Genomic DNA, 23,750 nt, shown 5'->3' with positions numbered 1-23,750 from the left:
TTTATCCATTTATGAATGTCACAACATAAATCATAGTAAATGTCATGAAATGGGCATATGGAAACAGCATCTTTCTCTCTATGCCATGCGCAACTATGCCATAATATTTACAATTTTCACCGACTGTGATATGATAATAATATTCTTTACCTCCATCGTCACATATCGAAATACAGTAACCAAAGAAATATCCGCGCAAGAATATTTGCATAGAGTTTACATAATATTTGTATCCGCGGTAAGAAATCCTTAACGACGTCTGCTTACTTGGCATGCGCAATATTTGAAATTATTTTCATTTGTTTTTTATCAGTTTTGCCCTGTTTTGTATTTACAAAGAGATTCGATATGATTCCAGGATATTATTCTACGCTCAAAAAATAAATTAAATTATAAATGTTCGAATGTAGCAAAATGCATAATTTGGCGAAAATACAAATACCTCTTTCAGGTCAACGCCAGTCCTAAGAACTGTTTTGAGTTCAGCAGTTGTCGCAGTACTTGTCAACATGGCTGAGAAACGTAAAGGAAAAAAGCGAAAAGAGGTAAGTGTTCCATATTGTGCGGGGAAAAAATGATTTTGGCTTTGAAATAAGAGTGATTATTCAAAAATGTGCTACTTGCTATAACGTTTGGGTCATGTTGACCGAAAAGTCTACCTACAGCTTCCATTATATGTGATAGTTTCATCGTTGACGTATACGTAAATTATTTTTTGTATACTCTTTTGCAGTACAAATGGTTAACTGATGTGTTTTAAATTGTAGGAATTACCTCTTGAGAAAGTAGATAAGCCTTCGAAAGAGGAGTATGCAGTTGCCAAGTGGGTCCGTAAAAATGTTCCGAATAAAAGAACAAAATTTCTCCATCATAACGTTGAGTATTTTACAGGTAAATAGCGTTTACTTGGTTTCCTTCATTTTTTGTTCGTGTACATTACGTCCTATCTGTTGAAATTTTATGTCTTTTGGAAGTAGAATGAAGATGTTTGAGTTCTAGCTTTTTTCGACAACATCCAAGTTTACCGTTATTTTTCCAATTTCAGCATGTAAGGCCGTAGACGCACTGATGACTTCGCGTTGGGCTCAAGCTAAAGAAGGAGAAGAACCTCTTTTTGCTTCGAGGCAGGATGTGGTGGACTTCATGGATAAGTATGCATCCGGCGTCTTATGTTGTATTTGTAATGGATTAACCAGTTTTCAGCTTGGCTATATTATGCTTATTGCATATTCTTTACGCAATCATATTTTGAAACCGAAAACTTTGCGGAAAGGAATTTTATAGCGGGAATTTGTGATGTCAGCAATTTCCTACTCGTGTACAGTATCGCATTTGTCTTTTCGATTGATAATTATGTTACAGTGGCAAGTTTTTTTATTATAATTTGTAATGCTAATTATATCTGTTCTACGTCTTAGAAAAACCTCAGGAATAAAGCTCTTTCAAGTTCCAGGAGCGATTGCTTGTTATTGTTATAATTATCATGTTAATATGTCGAAAATTCATGCCACTGGGCCAAAAGATATTATTTAAGCTTAATTTGTTTGCTTTCTGTGCTTTGTCCTTGTCTAAAACTCTTTCATTGTGTTTATATGTCATGTCAATTAGTGGCACCCCTCTTATTACATCAGTTGTTGACATTTTTTCTTGATTATGTGCGCATTATTTGCTCTATTAGGTGATGCTACTTGTTTATATGTTGTTTCCAGTTCCTTTGCAGTTCAAGTGGCTACTTTTGCTAGAATTCAATAATGAAGTAATTGCTGACTGTTGTAGGTTATGTGAGCAACAAATTTCATATAATGCCTGTAGCTACAAATGTTTGGTAGCATTTTAAAGCTGCATCCATGTGTGGTTAAGATTACTGGGTATGTGTTGCTAGACTATGTTGTCAGTCGACATTGACAGTGTGTCTGGATACGAATAAATATCACCCATTTTCCCAGCAACAAATATCAAAGAATTTTTCTGTTGTCATGTTTTGGATTCAGACATAACTTGGACTGGACACTTAGATAACTCAAAGGAATTCAGTATAAACTCTTTTTGAGATGCCCTAAATCTTGAAACTAATACGTGTGGCTGGAGAAGAAATATATAATAAATAAAGGAATGTAGATTCAGTTTTTGCGACAGATTGCTGTAATCAGTATTGTTAAGCGTGATGAAAAGTCTCTTCAACTTTTATTAGCCTTAAAAGTGCAATTTAACCCTTTCCCTACGAATGAAGAAAATATGCGGCAGGACGTTTCTTGATGTGGGAGAGGAAAGCTGCAAATTATCGTCGGAGATTTTTCTATGCAAGCGATCGAATGCTGAAAACATAGGTTTCCTTGCCTTCCCCTTTTTATGACGGTCACAGGTTCGCTAGGTCTTAGTTTCGGGACCCAACAAAGCGGGACTTAGGCCGCACCCTGGAAATCCGGGAGCAGGTACACAGACCCCTCGTCTTATATTACCCCTCTTTTTGGTAAGGGACTGCGGTCATTCAATTGTTCATTCAGTCAGTTTTCGAAATAAACATTTGTTCCTTTCCCAAAAAAATAAAAACTAAGAATTGAATTATTTGCCTTTTGAGCAGCGTTTACAATTTTTATACAAAATTCTGCGATAAATTTTAACTTATATCTCAATTTCAGTATAAACATTAACATGGGTTTGAGGGTGTACCACGCCCATCCTGGAAGTACCTGCTCCATGGCCCAATGAAATGCATTTTAACTTTTTCGCCGCAAGTGAGGAGAAGGTTTTCGACGATTGAACAGATTAAAGACCTTTTTACACAGTACATTAGTACGAGTTAATGTCTAAACACTTGAACACGAGAATGAATGCCAAAATGCACCTTGTGACTACCCAGCTTGTGTGAATGCATGAACAGAAAATAGAACCTTCTCTAATTTGTTTAATGCATTCATACATGTTCTGTTCCGGTCCACAAAAATCGTTCATGCAAGCAGACATTAACTTGTACGTGTATCATGTAAACAGATCTTAAAGCTTTTATGCATCATGAGTATTTCATGTTGAAAATTTCAATCGGGGAAATCTCAGTGCCATAAGAAAATAACCATGGCGTAGATTTCACAATATCACCCCAGCCCTCCATCAGCCCATGCCTCTGACTTTTTTTCATTTCCAAGACCCCACGGACCATAAATCACTTGCCTTAAACGAAAATATCAAGTTATATTGACCAGGTATTGTACTTCAAAACGCATGATCTTTTCCATGTTCACATCTGAGGTACCGACGTGATGGCGACAGCGAGTAAGAAACACAAACAGGAGCATTGTAAAAATATGTCACTAAGGAAGAAACTCCCCTGCCTCCCACTTGTTTTTGACCTTGGTTTTTAGATGACTGACTCATGCAGAAAACCAAGGCCACTCAGTTCCTCTTGGGCTTGCGACCGGGGAAGGGGAGGAGGGGAAGATAAAAAGTTTGTGTAAGAGGTGCACCCCCATTTTCGGCTGCAATTTCTGGGAAAAAAAGGTGCGCCTCTTACACGCGCCTATATGGTACCTGTATTAATAGAAGCCGTGGTCTTTCTAATCCAAGTCTTTTCATTTTCTCCACCAGATTCTGGCTATTTTGCTTATCTCTTAGTTGCTATTTCCACTTTACTTAAAATTTAATGCTTACTCATTTACACCCATGTCTCGTATAGCGCAAGGGATGCGTTCCTTGGGGTCTTTGCGCTATACGAATTTGCATTATACGAGAGCGTTTTAACATTGAGAAGATAGGAATGCGTTCCTGGTAGCATAGGTCTTGGGTATTGAATTTCCTCTAAAATATATATATTCCCATAAATAGCCTTAGAAAACATTAATTATATAAATGTTTATAGTTTAAAACATCTTTAAAGATAGTATGCACGCATTTGAAGACTTTTATTCACGTTAAAAAAAATTCTTACGTGCTTTTGAAATTCCCTCCTGTCGTGCGGGTGGGCTAACATCTGCTATCTCAGGGGTTCGTAATGCATTGCCGGCAGTTGACGATTTTTCAAACCAGTCTAAAAACATCTATTGTGTCACCCAGGCCCTTTTGTCGCTCATCGAAATGACAGGCAAATGCTACTTTGAATGCCATTTCATAGCTAGCGGAGTTTAAGAATGATAAATCATTTTAATTTGAAGTCCTCCGAGTCATTAGCAGCTACGTGAAACAGTCTTTAAATGCCTTGAAACCTAACCCAGGTTTTCCTTCCCTGAAAATGAATGAACGAGAATGCATTCTTTTCCCAAAGAATATCGTCTCGTCAACACTAAAAACTAGTTGAGGGGGAAAGGAGCCACTTTCAATCACAGCTTGGAGTTAATCAGAAAATGTTGTGGTGACTGCGCTATCAACACTTGCAGATTCACCTGATATCGCCGCACTGAAAATACCTGCTTGCCGTTTAAATTCTGGAACCAACCGGAGCTTTCACTAAATGTCTCGGAGCGATTACCACTCTCGTCTTTTTGCACTGATTCACTATGAACTTTCCGTATGTGTAGACCGCTTGGTTGAAGTTGGTGCGGCTGAGGTCACAGATGTTTTAAGTTCGTCTTTATTCAGAATAAGGCATCGTGCGTTTAAACTTCCGCGCAATATCGCTTTGACGTTCTCCATTTTCAAAGCAATTGACCTATATCAATTTCTCTTATGGGTTTATGGTTTTTCTTGATAAATTCTTGATTTTTCTACCCGAATTCCTATTTTTTGCCATTTTATCTTGGTTTTTACTCTGCATGGCTCTATCGACATCACCTTCTACTGCTGAAATGTATTCTTGAGACGCAGAGGGCCTACGACTGCGGGGAGGGAACGAAGCTATTGTGTTTGAGACTCTACAGCGGACCCTCTTATATGTTGATGCTATTCATGCGCAACTCGGCCACCGCTCCATTTCTCCCCCGTGAATACCGATGACCTTGAAGGCTTTAGCGTAGACTCTCTACCTGGAAGTCAATCGCCTGATAACCTATGACGGCAAAAATTACGTCTCCACCATTATTGCTTTAAAAAACTCATTTCCACTAGCCCCACGCTTAATTAATGATCTAAATTAACTCATTCTGTTAAGGAGACGAGATAATTTAAATTACTTCAGTAGGCCGGCTATCTGGACCCAATGACGAGTAATACTCTTGGCCATTGCACAGCAATGGATTTCGATTAATATATAAACAAAAAAGAAGATTTGAGGCAAGCAATAATATTAATATGCGTAAAATGATAGAAATTTCGTGTGTACTTAGCGCAAGTTCACGTTTTATCACGAGAGCGTTTAAAGATTTTTGATTAGGCTACACTGCGTTGCAATGTTTCCCCGAGGAACGACTTTGCGCTATATCGAAATTGCGCTAATCGAAATTGCGCTATACGAGACATGGGTGTACTTCATTTTTATTTCCTATTTGCTAGATGTTTTCATGTTTACAAAAAGAGCATTTTTGAAATAACTTTTATTTTAAATTGTCTTTCTAATGTGATGCTCCAGGCTATGGCTTTGAGAGCTCTTCAGTGATCATTTTTATATTGATGTATAAAGAAACTCAAATTTATCAATTAATGAAATATTTTTTAATGTTTTGAATAATTTAGCAATTTATTCAACCCAGTGGTTGTCACATAGTTTCCATAATTGCTGAATGCAAATTTTATTTTAATCAATGCAAGATAAGATGCATAACCCAGGTCTCAGTCCAAATTCTAATCCAAGTATACCAACATGTGTATTCCATGTACTAACTCAAGTTCAACTTTGGGGCATACTAGCAATTCAGAACAAACCTACATATGACTGAAGCACTTGCACACTGATGCAGCCGAGTACAATCTGAAGTAGATTGCTTAGCTCTGTGTTGTCCTTGATCATATGCATAAAATTTATGGATATATATTTAGTGATTTGTGTAGAAGTGACCAGCTTAGTATTATTAAGCTTTGCTTTGAGTTATTGCATCTATTGGCAAATGGAAGGAAATCCAGGTGGCAGCACTAAGTTAGGTGTCATGGCCGAATAGGGAGGATCGCCCACTTTAGTACGTTTGTTTGTGTGGAACGATAACCTGCGAATACCCGAGTTTTATGTTCTTATTGAAAGCGTCATTGTTCTTATTGACAATTGCATCTGGAAGGGAATCCAGGTGACAGCACTAAATTAGGTGTCATGGCCGAATATTGAGGATCGGATGCATTAGTACGCTTGTTCGTGTGAAACGTTAGCCGGCCAGCACTATACCGTTTAGCCGAATATCAATGGGATTATGATGAAAAACTTATAAGGAAAAGTTCATGAGCAACAAATTGTGCGGTGTTTATGATTGCACCGACCAGTGTGAGACAAAAGCTATCTCTCTACATAGATTCCGCAACACCCCTAATTTGGGAAAGAAGTGGGAGCACGTCATGAGAATGGGCAAGAGTGAGCTAGCATGCTAGTTTTATTTAAGAAAAAAACAAGAATGGGTCATAGAGAAACATATGAAGGCATGACACCTTCATTGTATCATTTAATGCCTACTTAAAAATTGTTCGCGCAAGTATGGAGGTGTCAGAGGATGAGATGCAGACGGAAAGAAGGTTGAACAAACTTGCAATAACTATCAATGAATTTTCAAATATCCAATAAGCCAGGAAAGTTAAGGTTGGGGAAATGATTCGAATCGCGACAACTGAGAATTATATGAATATTCCCGGCCGACTACCCACCAATTGCCGGGACTAAGTCTGCTTGAGACAAGTAATTTCTCCCAAAGTCGCACAAACTTTTCGCAGGCGATCCCCCCCACGATCGCCGGGACATCTTCCGCCCGGGGGCGGGTCAAAACCGGGTCGGCCCTTAAAACATCTGTCCCTTTCTCATTCAATAACTAGGCCCTGCTCTTCCGAATACGATGCGGTGCGAAACCCCGACGTTTCTAAGGCCTGCGTGCTTCGTTGGGTTAAAGGATTTCTCGAGTCGCTTAGCCCAAATGGCCAAAATTCCGGGGCCGAGGCACGGAGACCCTCGCGCGACCCGTCTCGCCACTTCCCCATCGATCCTCGCTAGCCGGTGAGAGTCGAGTGACTCCACATAGCAGTCAAAACGCCAATGCAAGGGGAATTCCACGCACGACCACACCGACGTCGAATTCCCTTAAGAAGAATAGATTATTGAGAACGGATGGCTTATGTGAGTAGATGCCTATCATATTGTTTGATGATTTTAATAATGATATATCTCTTGTAATGATGGTGGATAAAATCGTCAAACAATACACACGAAAACGGAAAAAGAAGCGTCAATTTTCTTCTGAAAAGCTTTTATCTCGTGTGACATGCCATTAATAACGCTTGTTTGTATGCTAAAGCCCATTGCAAGAACCAAATACTCCAACAGTGCTTCAACCATGACAGGTTACAGCATTCCACCTCATAGCCCTCAACGAGGGACCTCTTGATGTCTCTATTGAACTCCAAAACGTCAGATGTGGAGAAAATTACTTCATCCATTATTCACAACTGAGATTTACCATATACATCAGTATTCGCTTCACAAAATTGCTGAAAACACATCCGTTTCGCACACCGCTAGGCTGTAGCATTAGTAAACAAACCGGCCGATCCTCCATGTCTCATTTCTGAAATTGGCCACCAGATGTCAGCTACTTTGATTCCTGTTGCCAATAGAAAGGTTGGAGGCATTAGATTGGCTGTGGGATGGAGGATGAAATATGTTGACCAAGATCTAAAAATTTTATGTAGTACATTACGTTGAATGCCTTAAAAAATACAGATATAAAAACAAGAGTCCTGCCCGGGTAGGTGGCCATGGTTGGTTCTACCCATGGCATGGTTGTGTGTGATAGCTGTTTCATGTTATATCCCCGATGTTAAGGCCTTAAATGAGCTGTTTTCGGGTCGAGGAAAATAAGTAAAAAATTTCTCTCATTTGGGTAGAATGCTGAGACACAAGTTCTTTCACCGGGCTCGGAAGATTCCAGTGTCTGAGCAGGAATTGAAGGCAAAATCTAAGAAGAAAGAGAAGGACAAGAGCAAGGATGATGACAGGAAGAAGAAGGAGGAGGAGAAGCGTGAAGAAGCGGAAAGCAGTCACACTGAGCGTGAGAGGAGGGACGACCGAATGGTTTGTTTTGCACTATTTATAATATCATGTTCTTGTAAGGGGGCATCCTTTAATTACGGAGGGTGTCGTGAGATTGTTCAAAATGTGTATTTTCAGTGAAAATACGTCAATTTATGCTTTATTGCATTGGATTTATTAAGAAAATATTTTTTTTAGTCAATGTTATTTAAGATTACATAAAGCTAGTGTTTTGCTCAATAAACTCAGTTTTCTCACTATTTTACTGTTGTTAGCAGAAAGAAAACTATGTGAAACTTTCAAGAACCACTCTCTCCACGAGAGGTAAGGTGAGAATAGGCTTGACCCCACGGTCCCCTAAATGCCTCACGTAATTAGTGGAATCCCCAATAGTCACTATTTTCACCTACACTCATTTTTAGTTTTTTGCTGCTTTCTTCACAATTTTCATAAAACTAAGTATTTCATTTTTCTTCTATGTAAATTGATAGAGGAACAGAGGAATGTCATTATCTTTATATGTTTTCATTATTTTTAAGATTGATTTATAGTCACGGATATTGATGCAGTCATCAAAACTCCAATTGCCATTCTGTTTTGACGTATAATATCAGCATATAAGTATCTGTCCACCAACACCAATTGTAATAGCCATTCGCATGTCGTGGTATGAAATCTGATGTATCTCATATTGTTGTTCCAAAGAGAAGGAATTGTCTTGCTCACCAATCGAAGAAATGTCTGTATAAATACTTCCTCGGTTTTTTTACGGTTCTTCCTAGGAAACTGACCATCAAATTATCAAAGAAAGGATCTTCAGGTGAACTGTGCAATAAATATTCGACCTCCTATTTTTAAAAGGGAAAGTAGCCGACTGGGTAAATATTAGGTTAGCAATGGACTGCCCACTGAGAGTGGAGTTAGAAGATGCTTAATTTTTTGAGATAGAATTTAATGTTTTGCATTAATTGGTGAGTGAGTGATTTGCTTCCTGTCAGAAGGTGTGTAAGCTTTCGATTTAAACATGTCTAACTTCCAACAATAGGGTAGTTTCCTTCATCAAAGAAAACGAAAGGCATTGATTGCGATTCGTTACCCACCATTACTGCATTCATAATATACAAATTATTTCGTTTTAGAAATACCGGTTTAGACGAATGGCAATGGTCCATTTTTATCCTCATTTGAAAAGGGCCAGATTGGCGCCCATGCGATGCCACTCCACGTGACGTCACAGGGACCTAGTTTCTATACGAGAAGATAGGAGTTATACATCGTCTGAGATTACCAATGCATGCATGAGGCGCAGAGCTCAGGGAAACATGTCTTAATAATCACCTATTAAAACTGGCTGAAGTCTGAAAGTTTTCTTTGTTTGATAAGGTACTAATAATCCTTATTTAAGCCAAGCGTTACCAGACAGCAGGGTACTCAGCTACCTGCTAGCAGCCTGCGTTGCATCAGCGCTAAGCCTCGCGCCAAGGTCACCTCACAGGGTGGCAGCGGGAACCAGAAATACGTCACACGGAGAGATTTCCCGGCATTCCTACTTACGCGTCGCGTTTTCGCGCGCTTGAAAATTTTCACTTTTCATTTAATCGCGAAAAATAGATGTCGTCATTTAAAAATCTAAAAGCGTGAAATTCGTACTCCAGGAGAATCTTTCGATTCAGGCAATAAAAAAAATAGGAAACCACCCTATTGAAGCCTGAATCTGTTGAACTTATTCGGAATGCTAGCATAGCATATCAGGCCAAACTCTACCTTGTACGCAGTAAAACATTTTGTGGAAAAGTGCTACAATATTTTATTTATTTAAATATGTCTTATCTCCTCCAATTGAAGCCTGAATCTGTTGAACTTATTGGAAATTTTATGTTTTCCATTGCTGAGTGAGTGATTGCTTCCTATTTCTGTAAAATATTGTTTCTCAGAATGGTCCTCTTGGTACTGGCATACATATTCATAAATTAAAAATTCTACATTAATTAGTGTGTTTGAAACTCTAGCATGGATATTAAATGATATCATTATGTTCAAAAATCAATAGCCTGTGCTATGTGGATGAAATTAAGTTATAATAAAAATATGTGTTTGGTGATAACATGTTTATCTTTTTTCAGGATGAAAAAGACAAGAAGAAGAGGAAAATTAAACTGGACATGCATTTGGAGCAAATATTTGCTGATGGTTGGGATGCCTACGTCTGGATATATGACCCCATTCCAGTGTATTATTGGTTTTTCGGAAGCCTCTTAGTGATAGGAGCAATTGCCATCTGTCTTTTCCCACTCTGGCCACCCACCGTTAGGTCAGTATACACATTAAGTTATATATGAAATTTATCTTGTTGAAATGACAGGACTGGAAATTTCATAATGTCAAGTGAAATTTACATGGTTGAAAATTATGACATTTGTAAATTTTGTGTAATGAAGCAATCTCATGAAGTCATGTCGCAACCTGTTCATTTTACTAACTCTCCTTGGGTCGAATACACAATAGAACCTGGAAATAAGTAAATTCTAAGTCCCAAATCGTAGAGATATCATTAATGTGAAATTCCTTATTCCTTAGCTAAATTTTTTCATAAAATTTTCTCTGGTACCTTATATTTAAGTTTCATTGAATTCAACAGAATTCATGACCATCAAACATATTAGATTTTTTGTTCAGCCTTAGTAAGATGTTATAATGAATATTTGCAGTAATTTATAACTATTCTTCTAATTTTTGTGGTAAAGCTTGTAAAATATGTATTTATCTTATTGGAAATTGTACTTTTATTCTCCTTTACTCCGAGTTACACAATTCCATCCTAGGCCATTGGTGCATGGCTTTTTGCAAAGATCCGTTGAATATTTACTCTGTATCATAGATATATCTCATTCTTTAGTTAGCTTTTGGTCATTACAATCCTTTTTGTTCTTCTAGGAAGGGAGTTTATTACCTCAGTTTAGCTGCTGCTGGCTTCCTCATCCTCATAATTGTCCTAACTGTTCTGCGACTGGTAATTTTCTGCCTGATTTGGGTGCTCTCCTTTGGAAAGCACCATCTCTGGGTTTTCCCAAACCTCACAGAGGACGTTGGATTTTGGGCATCATTTTGGCCTCTCTATCAGGTATGTGGCAGTTTTCTTACTCCTCATTTTTCGTCTTCATGTTGTTTAGATTCACATTCTTTTGGAGCACGTAATATTTTTATTTGTATCTCCATCAATAACAAAAATAATTTTTTGTTGGGTGAAGATTATTTTTTTATTGAAAATGAAAGCTCAAAATTTTCGAGATGGAGTGTTATTTCTTTGCATTTTTCTCTTGCTCAATATTCGGGGAATGGCTTTGAGAGCGATTCAGACACAAATTTTTAACTGTTTAATGTATATAATATAAATTCAATAAGTAATAAAAGTGGCCTCTGTATGGTTTACCAGGATCATAATTCTAATTATTACACTCAGTTAAATTTTTAGGAATCAATCAGTAATCTATTTATGAACAATTCCTGCTTGAATTTTAATCCTTGTATTGATTACAGATGCATTGTTAGATTTTTGGTGCATTAGAAGCTTCTCATTATTTTTTGCTATTTTTATTTCTAATTGTTCATTTTTTTAGCCATTTTAATTGCAGAGGTTATTTGTGAAATATGATCTCCAGTTTTATTTCACGGAGGAATATAACTTTATTTACAATAAGTTTGGCTCTGCTGTAAAGCCAGAACTCCATACAAATTTTCTGTGTTGGTATTTGAGTGGTAGGGATTTGTATGCGAGGAACATGTCCAATCACTATCGTTTTCCAATCTTACGTTCTTGGCAACTTCTGACCTTTGAAATGGTGTTTTATGCACAGCCGTAGTATGTGATTGGTACTAATTAAAGACGGCATGCTTCAAATTATTTTCTATTATTAGGAATATTATTTCCTTACACTTGGAATGCTCAAACATTTTTTTCTACTTTCTCAGATCGTATGGTTGTGACAAATGTAGATTTAAAATGAAAACATTGTGAACTGAGTGTATTGGTGTAGCAGTGGAAATTTTTTACCTTGCAATGCTGAATGAATTCATTCGCAAAGCATGTAAATGGTTGCTGAATGGCTTCATTTATCAATTTCAGTTGTGAGTCGGTATGTCAAAAGTGTTCAATACCTTGCCTTGTTTTGCAGTATGAATATAAAGGTGAAGGGAATGGTGAAAAGGGAAAGAAGAAGAAAAAGGATAAGGATTCTGACAACGAAGATGAGCCCTCAGTGGATGAAAATGGAGACAAGGAAAGTGCTGAAATGCTTCCGACGGAGAGGTCAGTATACAACTGTTATAACTCTGGTGGTAGTTACCCTGTCCAGTCCTTGCATAAAATTCAACATTTTTAAACAGTTAAGACAGTTCCTCTGTCAACACTGTTAATTCATAAACCTACGTATTAGCAAAATTTCTTGGCATTGCAAATTATTGCATAGATAATTTTGTCTATTTGTTGGGCCTTAACCTGTTGTGGACCGGTCTTGGAGATCTCTGTGTTTTGAGCGCCAAACATTGAGGAGGGGTCATGGAAATTTCCTTGTTTTCTCATATGATGACAAAACTTATTATGCTTCTTTTAATATTGTTTATAATTATGTTCCCATTAGCTTCTGATTTATTTGAGAATTTCCTTGTAAACGATTTACATTAGTTTTATACCATTAAAATTTCCAGTTTTAACCCTTTCCCTATTAATGACGAAAATATGCAGCAGGACCCTTCTTGACCCGGAATACGAAAGCCGCAAATTTTCATAGGAGATTTTTCTACGTAAGCGATCGAATATCGTAAATACATGTTTCCTTGCTCTCCCCCTTTTATGACGGCCACGGGTTCGCCAAGTCTTTGTTTTGGGATCCAAGAAAGTGGGAGTTAGGCAGTACCCTCGAAATCCTGGAGCAGGTACACGGACCCCTCGTCTTATATTACCCCTATTTGTAGTAAGGAACTGCATTCATTCAGTTGTTCATTCTGTCAGTTTTTGAAATAAATATTTGTTTCTTTCTCAAAAAATAAGAACTAAAAATTGAATTCTTTGTCTTTTGAGCAGCGTTTACAATTTTTAAACGAAATTCTACGATAAATATTAACTTCTATTTCCATTTCAGTATAAACATTAACATAGTAATTGTTGCTGCATTAAATGTATGTATTAATATTGACAGTAGAGCTTTGTTCAAAATTTGACAATTCTCAGAATAAAATGAGGAATACAATTTGAAGTCTGCAATTTTCATGCAAGCAACAATTATCCATATAGCTAATTCATATAAACAAAGCATGATTGACCTCAAACCAATGACGCTGGTAGGGTTATAAAACCTCAGAAGGAGGGAGCCCAACTACCCTTGGAGACCGAGATAATGCGGAGTCCCAGCTAGGAAGAGTTGAAAAAAGTTGGTGCTGAGAGTGCTTGATTATCAGCTCGACCCTTCTCAATGAATCTCCTGCAAAAATGCTCCGTGCGGAGGCGGAAGAGTCTCATGGGGCTCAGTACATCAGTCATGCTTAGGCGAGAGCTCCACCGTCTCGAAAGGGTTGAAGTATTTTTAAGTGCAGGCAAAGCACTTTTAGAGATTTATTACGTTTATGAATCAAAGTTCACTAACAAGGGGAGACCACACACCTCGCTATGCCTTTTTCAATGCCGTATTTTTTATGGCTTTCAAAGTGGCGAACACATATCTGAACTGGTAGTGGTTCCATTGGATGGGCCTTAGTTTGACAGTAATTAGTTAATTTTCATGCAGTCCTTATAACAAGCCTGACATAATTCCAAAATAGTGCATTGCACTAAAGGTGGGTTGGTTGGTGTAATGGTTAGCGTAGTCGACTCCCACCCAGAGGGCCAGGGTTGTGGGCTTCATCAAGGCAGTATATTTTGTAGTCTTCATTTTGATCTTACAGTGAAAATTTGTTCATTGATGTTAATCGCAGCAAGCATATGCGTGAGAGAAATTTTTTACCATCATAGTCAAGTGTGGGTATTTAAGCAGTGTCAATTCAAATGCGGAGATGTGACAACTACTTTAGCAAGGACTGTTGGTTTATCAACTTACGAGCTAGGTCTCGGAACGCATCTAGTTCAAATATCGAGGACTTACTGTATTTGGGAAGATATCAACCCTCGATTCTTCTATTAAGAAACTGAAACGAATTTTCTTGTCTTCATATCTTTGCTCGTAATTTAATCGCATATATTATGCACTATTTTTTTCAACGATTCCTAAAAGAAACATTCATACGAACTTAGTTATTATGAACCTCCGGTTTTTCGGTCCCGTGAACTTTGTCTTAGGAAATAAGGAAAGTCTACTGTATTTATTTGAAGTGCAGTGATGTTAGAGCCACATAAAAATATTATACTTTCAGTAATGACAGTACGTAATGAATTCTCAATCATGAAACATTAAGAAACACCCGGAATCTTGAATTCTTATATGTAGTAAATTATTGTTCTTTGACCACACATTAATGAATATTGGAAAGAAAAATATGCAGATATTCAGTTTTACTGGACTACATGGCTTATAAAGGCTTTAAAATATCTTTTGTGGCAATAGGGTAAACAGAAGAATGGAAGAAGATGACAATCACATGTAAATTACTGAACTTTGCATTGAAAATGAAATTAAAGCATTAGTAGGAAAACTTTTGAATCCATGTCATCGTATTGGTGAATTTTGCCAGCCCCTTCTCAACATACAAGTGGCATGGTTCATTTCTTTGATTTTCTCTGCATAATGATTCACATGACTGTTTCACATGTGTTTCTGCTAGTATCTCCTGGTAAGAATCATTTTTACTTCTAACTGGAAAATGGCCAATGAAACTGTCATATGAAACATGAACAGGTACAGAGGAAATGTCAAGAAACAAGCTGTGCCTCCTGAACCCAATTCCTTGGAAACCCTCTAGCATCATTACACAACAAGCATTACTTTATCATTACCACTGTTTGTTTTTACAGCCCTTCGGCAAATGAAGAAGGCCATTCTGAGAAAGAGCAGGAGCATTCGGAGAGTGAATCTGAGAGTAGCCAGAAGTCCCAAACTGGAAAGGATTTTGAAATGGTCGAGAAGGAGGAAGTGGAATCATAGCATTTCATTACTGCCCCTAGCCTGTGGATCTATAAAATATTTCTGTATGTGAATTAAGTTATTTGTGGATATCATTTGTGGCATTTTTTTAAATCTGACCAGTACACAATTTTATATTGCATTACAGTTGATTTGCGTACTTGTGATACATTAATATATAAATAAACCTCTATATTGTAGACTAATGGATACTTCCACATACCTTTTCTCTGAGCTTGAATAGAAAAGAAAAACCTTGAGCTTTTTTTCCACGAATCTAGCTCATAATAAAATAGAATCTTTGACATCATAGTAGATGACGGGGTAGGTGGCACTTATATAAATATATTTGTTTGAAGAGCTGTGGTTGTAAAATAATGTGAATGTGACGAGGCTCAATTGAGACTCTCTTGAGTCACTATTACTGCAAGCATTGCACAAGTTCTGTACAGGTTTGTTTGTGTATTTATCTTGTTTTGGTGTGCTTGTTAAAGATTGAAATTACCTCTGTATGTGTTACATATTACTCTATGTTGTGGCCTTACATTCTGTTGATCAACTAAAGAAAGGATGTCAGCTACCTTAGAAATGGTTTATTTTCCTTCAAACATGAAAGGTTGAGTGTCCTAATTTGATGATTTGAGCAGGGTATAATGTGAATCGAGTATAATGGGCATGATGAGTGGCTTTTTATTTTTAGAATGGTTTATATATTAAATGGTTTTGTATAATGTTGAAAAAGTTACTGTACATTGTTATGGCAAATAATAAATAATTCCATCAATATCAAAAAATCCATTATATTTCACCACTGATACAAAAAGAGTACAACAATCAGTGGTTGTATGATTAACATTGTAATAAATTTCATGTATTTATAAAGCTTAATTCCTTTCGCCATACATTTGGGCCGGTCATTTTTATCTCTGTCAAGGGTCGAGTTTCCAAGGTCCTCAGTCACATTCTCCTCTTTGAAGCTTGCTGAATACATCATGCAGCATTTTGTTGCACAGTGCTGCATATGGATTCATCTCAACCAACTGGAAATTCAAAATATTGTGAATAGAGTGACTATTGAAAATAGCTTGGTTAACCCTATGTGAGGAGTAAGTTGAAATTGGATTATTTCTTCAAATTGGATTGTTTTGCTGGCCTTGGTGGTGGAGGATTTAAGTCCTCCCTTGCCAGAATGAAGGTCATGGTTTGAGTTCCGCCTGGGTTAAAACTCATCTGTCCAGGCCATGGGTATTCTTAACAGTCAAGTCCAAATACATAACAAGGATCGTAATTGGGGCACCTGTGATCATTAGAGACATTATTATTAAAGGCGAGCCTTGCACTTCCTCCATCATGAATGTAGAAGAGAAGTAAGGAGGTCATGAATCAAGGGAACATATAAATTCACACTGGAAAATATGACTTCAGTCCAATTAAATATCTGATTTGTTGACATTTTGATGATACTGGCAAATTCTCTTTGGATTATGATGGACTAGGTTGCTTGTTATTTTGTTTAAACGTTGGCTAATATGGATAATTTAACCAGGTGGGAATCCCAAGAAGAGTTCACCCACATTAATTGCCGAGAAAGCATCAAATCATATTCTATAATTGTCACATTCCTTTAATTGATTATGCTCAAGTTCCTTATTCAGGATTACTTATTCTTTCCTCATTTCATTCACCAAGTATACTGCTTAGCTAAAGTAACTATACACTACAATAGCCTGTTTTCAGGTCATGGGGTATATTGAGGCATTAATTGTAGTATATTCATTGAACACTGAAATGAGACAGTATTACTGACAGTCAGGCGAAAAATACATTCACCTTTTACTTCATTCATTAGCAGCTCCATTATATCTTGCTAAAGCCTGAATGACACAATCATTTTATTCATAATTTTCGAGTGGTCACGTAAGCAACTGTTTTTCGCGATCACTCCAGTGATGAGGATTCCCATCACTTTTTTCATCACTCGTCTGGCCGCTTTTTTTTTATTTTCATAAAGCAATTGCAGTACAATGTTTGGCGTATGGGAACGACATAGGTAAACATAAACTTGCCTGACTGTGAGAAGTAAACAATAGCAACCCTGCAGAACAGAGCGATACCTCCACTCATAAATACTCATATATATATACTCATACTACACTATAATTTTAATATAAACTATATGCCTCCACTGCACAAACACTCATTAATCCCCCACCAAATCAAATCTGCTCATTTAGTAGCCCAACAATACGAATGCACTCAGCTGGCAGTACCCATCTTATCATTGTCACTGTCTGCCCTCCAATTTGCTATCTAGTCATTTAACATTTATATTTCAATCAATAAAAATACCTTAATTCCTTATGCACCATTTTGATCAGTCCTTGGCCAGTATCTCTTCTTTGTAGCCATTCTCTCACCCATATTCAACGATGCTGTCGTTCATTTTACCGCCGATGCAACATAACTGCTGCTGCTGCCAAAAGCAGTCAACGTAGATGTAAATCATCCATGGTGGCACTCCCAAATTTGAATCAATTTCAGAAGTAAGGCTATAGATTTTAGTGATGCAGGTCCTTCGACAACGAGCTGTGATATCGGAAATGATGCGAAAAGCCACGGCGGGAGGGACTGTGTGGTTCAGGAAAATGATCACTCGAGCGATCACTTTTCTGATCCTGAAAAGTGATCACTAAGAGGGACAAAACAAATGATCGTGTGATTCAGGCTTAATCCAGGACATTTAATACCCCTAACATATTACGTTGGAGTACTACTTACTTACGTTACTATACCATTTTTCTGAACTGAAGGCGGCTGACCTTGAGCGTGCTCGAAACCCACCCACTCATCTAGCCAATCACAGAAGAGTGACAGGAGAAAGTGTGGAAGAGCCCGCAGTCCCTCTCTGGACTCCGTGCAGTGCACATCGCTCTCCAGCTGGCAGTGTTGCCAAGCCAAATCTTTGGAGATCGCACAGCGCTCGCTCTGCCGCCACCCGAAAGTACGGTTATTCCCAAGGCTGGCAACGCCGGTCGGCCGGATGGAGGGGAGTGGACTGGAAAAGGGGAGGGGATGGAGGGGTACGGAGAGGTGGAAGGGGCAGCGCTTCTATTTGGCTAGTTTCTATTTTCCACCCAGCCGCCATCAGTTCAGAAAAATGGTATAGATGTCCTGCATTAGCTGTTCAGGGAACCCTCCCTCTCCCTTTACAAATTTTTGGGATATATGAATACATAATCTTAGATCTTATATCACCTCCAAATAAACTCCTTCTTTTCCCCAAAGATGCTATAGTCCCTTCAAACATGTCCCCGCCCCTAATTTTTTCCTAGTTACAACCTTGATGCCAAGGGTATGAGGATACTTAAACTAGCTGCACCAACCTGTGATTTGGCAAATTCACTCCCTAAGGCTGCAGCGTCTTCAAAGTCTTTCTTAGCCTCTTCATCCTTACCATCTTTTCTGTAGATCATTCCTCTTTGGCAAAGAGCCTGACGTGCCACTTTGCCTTTCTTTTGACACAAATTGAGTGCATTATTGAGGTCAACAAGAGCATCTGCAATAGAAATATGATGACATTTTTGAGCTTTTCAAATGAAATTTTTGAGTCTCATCTGAAAGTTATGAAGTGTTATCGCTAATACATGTTTATAACATGCCTTATTCATTGTTGACGTATATGAGATCTTTGGGTAAATAAACATCATTATTACTAATTGCAAGGGAGCTCAAAATTTTCATTAACCAGTTCCACCATCATGAATTTCAAATCCCAGGTGTGTCTTTTCCAACGTTATCCTCTCCACCTTATTTAGTATTATTTACAATTATTATTAGACTTTTATCATTTACTACTATGTTTTCATGCCACCCCTTTTCTGCCCAAAGATAAAACATCATAGCTAATGGACAAGGGCGTAGCCAGAAAATATTTTCGGGGGGTTTATGGAATAGTAGAGAAACATAAAATTATTTCTATAAGATAAATAAAATAGCGCATACGGTTAAATATACATATTTATTATAAACCCTTAAAGGAAAATATAAAAATATTATTATAAAATTGAATTTAGCCTTCTAGCTTTTTTCTGCAGCGACCACATGAATAAACTCCTCGGTGTCGATGTCAATTCTGCTGTCCCTCAGGAGGCTCATAAGTCACTCACCTCTCTACTAATTCACAGCACTACAACTACACACACTGCACCTACAAATTCGCTTAGATAATTATTGACTTAAGTCGCATTGGACTACTAGATGTCCCTGCGCCGCTATATAATAGGTATCTTCGTGTGAGCACCAAGCGAGCATAAAGTATCTACATATTTAATTTTTTTCATTCCGGGGGGATCAATCCCTCTTGATCCCTCCCCTGGCTACGGCCTTGCTAATGGAACATTCTTTAATGCATAGACCATTCCCTCTATTAACTTCCACCTCTTGGTACTTTGCTTTGTTTCCTTTTAGCCTCAATCTTTCAGATCAGATATCATAGTCCACTGCCACAGGACGATGTTGACCAGAAATACAATCACCTTTGATTACAATTTTTTATCTCTCTATGACCGACCATTACGTACAGTAGACTCCCGATTATCCGGCTGCGGTATATCCGTGTTGCAAATTATCCGTGCATGATTTTCACTCTCGCTCAATATTTTCCGCAATCTTTATAGAACAATAAAATTGAGCGCAAAATCACCTGAATTACTGCATTAATGCTAGGATACACCGGGCTTATTATTTCCATTAGAATCCCCTTCGTAAAACAGAAGCAATCGTGCACTAACTGCATTCACAGGAGCACCGTGTTCCTGTTTTCCAAGCCTCACAGTACGCGACTGCACTCCGTGATCACAGATACACGTATCGCAGCAGTTGCAACCCCGGCAACTAGTCGTTTTGAAGCATTCCTGCAAACCACTTTTCTGTATCCATGTTCACAAAGTCACGGATGTGTGCTTTCCGAAACCAGGCCTTACAAGGAGCATCAATAATAAAAGTACAACCATGTTATAGCTGCTAAAAAGATTGCAAACTGGCAAAGAAAGCTCTCATTGAGTCCGGGAAGAACTCTAAAATAACAGAATAAAGGCATAAATTATAATACATTGTTTTTTTAGGTCAATTATGAATATTGCAAGAATTTTAAGTGAAAGTTTCAGTTATCCGTGTTTTCTGATTATTCATGCCGTCTCTGCCCATCATTAGCCCGGATAATCGGGAGTGTGCTGTATACATATTCATTCATCAGGTACTCAATTTGACTACCTGATGTACATTTTACACAATTAAGAAAGAAAATTTCAAGATAAACTACTCTTCTGAGGAAGGTGATGAGGCCATTAAAAATTCAATCCAGGGAGAGCTTTTACATATGTTTCCTTTCACTATGTTTCACCCGACCTAGGACTTATGTGATGAAAAGATAGTACCTAATTTGATGTGAAAAATCATTTGACATGCTCAGGATTTGAACCTGGATCTGCAGATAGGGTGGTTTCCTATCATTTTTTTTAATTGCCTAAATCGAAAGATTATTACTCCTGGAGTACCTATTTCAGGCTTTTAGATTTTTAAATGACGATATCTATTTTTCGCGATTAAATGAAAAGTGAAAATTTTCAAGCAAGCGAAAATGCGACAGCTAAGTATGAATGCTGGGATAAGCATGTGTGACGTCATTCTGGTTCGGACTACCGCCATGAGAGGCCACCTTGGTGCAAGATTATGAGCACGGCTACAATGTAGGCTGCTAGCAGGTAGCAGAGTACCCTGCTAGAAGGTAGCGCTTGGCTTAATACCCTATTAAACGAAGGAAACTTTCCAACCATAGGCAACTTTAATAGATGATTTTTAAGAGATGTTTCCCTGAGCTCTGTGCCTCATGCATGCAATGCCTTTCATTTTCTTTGATGAAGGAAACTACCCTATTGCCTCAAGTGTGCTACCACTTCCAGATTTGAATCCTGGCTATCCTAACTAATCCCCACCACCTCATTCTACGGTTTTTCCAGGCATCATCTTCCCCTCTTTTACTCCCATCTTTATTCTGTTCCCTAGCTACTTCAGGTTGTTCCATCTCCTCTCTCCCCTTACTTTCCTGCACTCCAGTTAAAAATTGAATGCACTGCACACCATTCTGTACCTTGAAGATGATGTTGTAACATCAAAGCCTAGGCCAGGAAAAAATTTTATAATCGTGGAATATTGTAAGCGTTCATTTCAACAAGGAAAAATTCCACATTCACTTGGCATCACAGGAGCCCACCAAAAATTATGCTTCGCCTAACCAGGAGAGGGCAGCAGCTCTTTTTTGTATGAGTGCAGGAGGAGACCACAGTGGTCAGCAGAGCGACACTCATTTCACTGCAGGCAGAGTAACATTCACTGTCATGGCTTTTGCCATGTGGAAGGCAAGGAAAAAAACACCACATTATGAGGAGTTGCAGCTACTCCACCCATTATTTTAAATACATGATGGCATTTTCTCAAAAAAATATTCCTGAGGTAACCAAGTCCCCCTTATGGATCTCTGGGTAAGGATTACTCAATAGGGTATATCTATCAAATGTGGTTAAATATGGAGGATATAAGAACATGGAATGTGAGATCACTAAGAACATACTGAAGGAAAGAGAACTTGAGGGTGGAGATGCTGAGACTGAACCTTGATGTGCTAAGAATAAACAATTAAATAAAGTTACTAGAAGAGGAAGACTTTTGGAGTGGAAGCTATAGGATTATACACTCATATATTATCTCTAAAGAATAATGCAGGAATTGTGATTATGTTCAATAAGAGCACCCTAGTATGTGTAAAAAGCTTCCAGCAGTGCAATGAAAGGAAAGTTATTGCAAAGATTGACACATAACTGGTATATACCATAGTGGCACAGGTTTACAAGCTCACTGTCATTTTTAATTTCTCAACCAATAACGCCATCAATGAAATGTAAGAGAAGGCTTCAGATGTCAATATCCATGGAGAAAGAATTAATTAGTATGCTGCCGTTTGTTGACAACATAGCAGTCATAGCCGAGAAAGAACACTGATAAATATGGAAAGGACAACGGTCATGTATCAAGATATGCAGCAGCAAATACAAAAAGAGAACTAAGATATTATTATTCACTAAAAGAGAGGAGACTGTGACTAACATTAAACTAGGAAAACAGAAGCTTGAAGAGGTAAAAGAGTGTTGCTATTTAGGGAGCCATCCAACCAACGATGGACAAAGCCAGAAACAAATAATCAGTCAGTAGAATAGGGCAGGTAAAGAAGGCATTCTACAAAAGGAAGACTCAACTTGAAGCTAAGAATACAGGTATAGAATTAAGGAAACAATTCATCCATGGAGCATATTTTTATATATTTGCGAGCAAAGCTTGGACATTGACAGCAGCAAATAAGTCAAGAATGGAAGCATTCAAAATATGTTGCTGCCAAAGAATGATGAATATTCAATGGGTCGACCGAGTAAATACTGAGGCAGTGCTAAGAAGAATGGAAGAAAAGATAAGACTCCTAAAAACTTTCTGAAGAAAACTTCATCACCCACACGATACATGATGGCCTGATGTCGGCAATCATTGAAGGACAGGTGAACGGGAAGAAGGGCAAGGGACGGCCCCTGTAGCAATTGGCCTCCCAACTCCAAATTCAGAAGGCAGCACAGCTGAATTCCTGGTAGCGGCTGTACATGCCGCAGAAAGTGCAAAAGCCTACGTAAAACAAATGCCTCTTATGTGAACCAAAAACGTCAAAAGCTGGTACTCATGACCCCAAATACGTGCTCCAAAGATATGATCTATTACCGAACGATAAAGCTTCTGACCTGCTTCTTTTCCGAATAATCTCAGGGCCTGAGCTCGGTTGTTGTACCCAGACGGCCGATTCGGAGCGGTGTCAATTGCCTTGGTAAAAATATTTATGGCATCTTGTAGCTGTCCCTGTTCAGCCGTTTTAACTCCTTCAACTTCTATCCGTTTTGCCTCCCTAATTATGTCAGTTTCAATTTCATTATCTGCAATAGAGAGACGATATTAACACTAAATAACAACTGCGTAAAACTTTGACCGAAAGTCCTTGAATTAGGTCTGAACTCTTCCATACCGTCATCAACACTCGGGACGTCTTCATCTCCAAAACGACCATCCTGAGCTTGTAAAGGATCGAATATAGCGTTCAGGATAGCCAAATCGTTTTTACTAGCCATACCTTTGGGAGAATTTTTCATTTTGAGGTGGTCACCTGTTGACCTTAACTGAGACTTCTTACCTGACGACGTAAATGGAACAATGTTGCCAAACTTTCACGTGGAGGAAGACGGCTAATGCAAATTTTCGCTAAATATCTAATTTAGGATGCATTCCATAGCATAACAATTATATAAACGCGGGATAAGAAATTGGATATCCCATTAACGGCATTCATTTTTTGCGCGCTGGGCCTAGTATTTTTTGCTTGAAAGCAGTAATCTCATGGGGGTATTGTAAAAAGCTGAACTCATGAGCAATTTTATTGCCAATAAAAATAATAATCGGATGTTTAACTT

The 23,750-nt window shown here is 38.1% G+C and overlaps 2 protein-coding genes across 3 annotated transcripts; one reads left to right on the top strand and one right to left on the bottom strand.

The window, feature by feature from the left end:
- The first annotated feature begins 363 nt into the window (after positions 1-363).
- LOC124158889 (translocation protein SEC62) lies at positions 364-15,986 on the top strand. Its single transcript, XM_046534295.1, has 8 exons — positions 364-545; positions 768-891; positions 1,046-1,151; positions 7,939-8,125; positions 10,207-10,394; positions 11,018-11,204; positions 12,256-12,389; positions 15,084-15,986. The coding sequence occupies exons 1-8, from the start codon at positions 510-512 to the stop codon at positions 15,211-15,213; spliced, it is 1,092 nt and encodes a 363-aa protein (XP_046390251.1). The 5' UTR covers positions 364-509; the 3' UTR covers positions 15,214-15,986.
- On the bottom strand, positions 15,973-23,525 carry LOC124158890 (tetratricopeptide repeat protein 36). 2 transcript variants are annotated; one of them, XM_046534296.1, is made up of 4 exons: positions 23,309-23,525; positions 23,031-23,219; positions 18,576-18,748; positions 15,973-16,232 (listed from the first exon to the last, which is right to left on the bottom strand). In XM_046534296.1, the coding sequence occupies exons 1-4, from the start codon at positions 23,430-23,432 to the stop codon at positions 16,146-16,148; spliced, it is 573 nt and encodes a 190-aa protein (XP_046390252.1). In that variant the 5' UTR covers positions 23,433-23,525; the 3' UTR covers positions 15,973-16,145. The 2 variants fall into 2 exon arrangements, with proteins under 2 accessions (XP_046390252.1, XP_046390253.1); XM_046534297.1 differs by lacking the exon at positions 15,973-16,232 and adding an exon at positions 22,755-22,917 and having other exon boundaries at positions 18,665-18,748; positions 23,011-23,219.
- Between the last annotated feature and the right edge of the window lie 225 nt (positions 23,526-23,750).

This window comes from Ischnura elegans, chromosome 5 (assembly GCF_921293095.1).
Source record: "Ischnura elegans chromosome 5, ioIscEleg1.1, whole genome shotgun sequence".
Taxonomy (NCBI): domain Eukaryota; kingdom Metazoa; phylum Arthropoda; class Insecta; order Odonata; family Coenagrionidae; genus Ischnura; species Ischnura elegans.
This window is presented reverse-complemented; position numbering and strand designations above follow the sequence as displayed.

What these genes read in the sequence shown, in the direction of transcription:
- LOC124158889 (XM_046534295.1), top strand. Translation starts at nt 510, where the DNA reads ATGGCTGAGAAACGTAAAGGAAAAAAGCGAAAAGAG. An exon ending in GTGGTGGACTTCATGGATAA is followed by an intron (nt 1,152 to 7,938) that starts GTATGCATCCGG and finishes TCATTTGGGTAG; the next exon opens with AATGCTGAGACACAAGTTCT. An exon ending in GAAATGCTTCCGACGGAGAG is followed by an intron (nt 12,390 to 15,083) that starts GTCAGTATACAA and finishes TTGTTTTTACAG; the next exon opens with CCCTTCGGCAAATGAAGAAG.
- LOC124158890 (XM_046534296.1), bottom strand. Translation starts at nt 23,432, where the DNA reads ATGAAAAATTCTCCCAAAGGTATGGCTAGTAAAAACGATTTGGCTATC. An exon ending in ATTATTCGGAAAAGAAGCAG is followed by an intron (nt 18,749 to 23,030) that starts GTCAGAAGCTTT and finishes TTTCTATTGCAG; the next exon opens with ATGCTCTTGTTGACCTCAAT. An exon ending in GTGAATTTGCCAAATCACAG is followed by an intron (nt 16,233 to 18,575) that starts GTTGGTGCAGCT and finishes TTGAATTTCCAG; the next exon opens with TTGGTTGAGATGAATCCATA.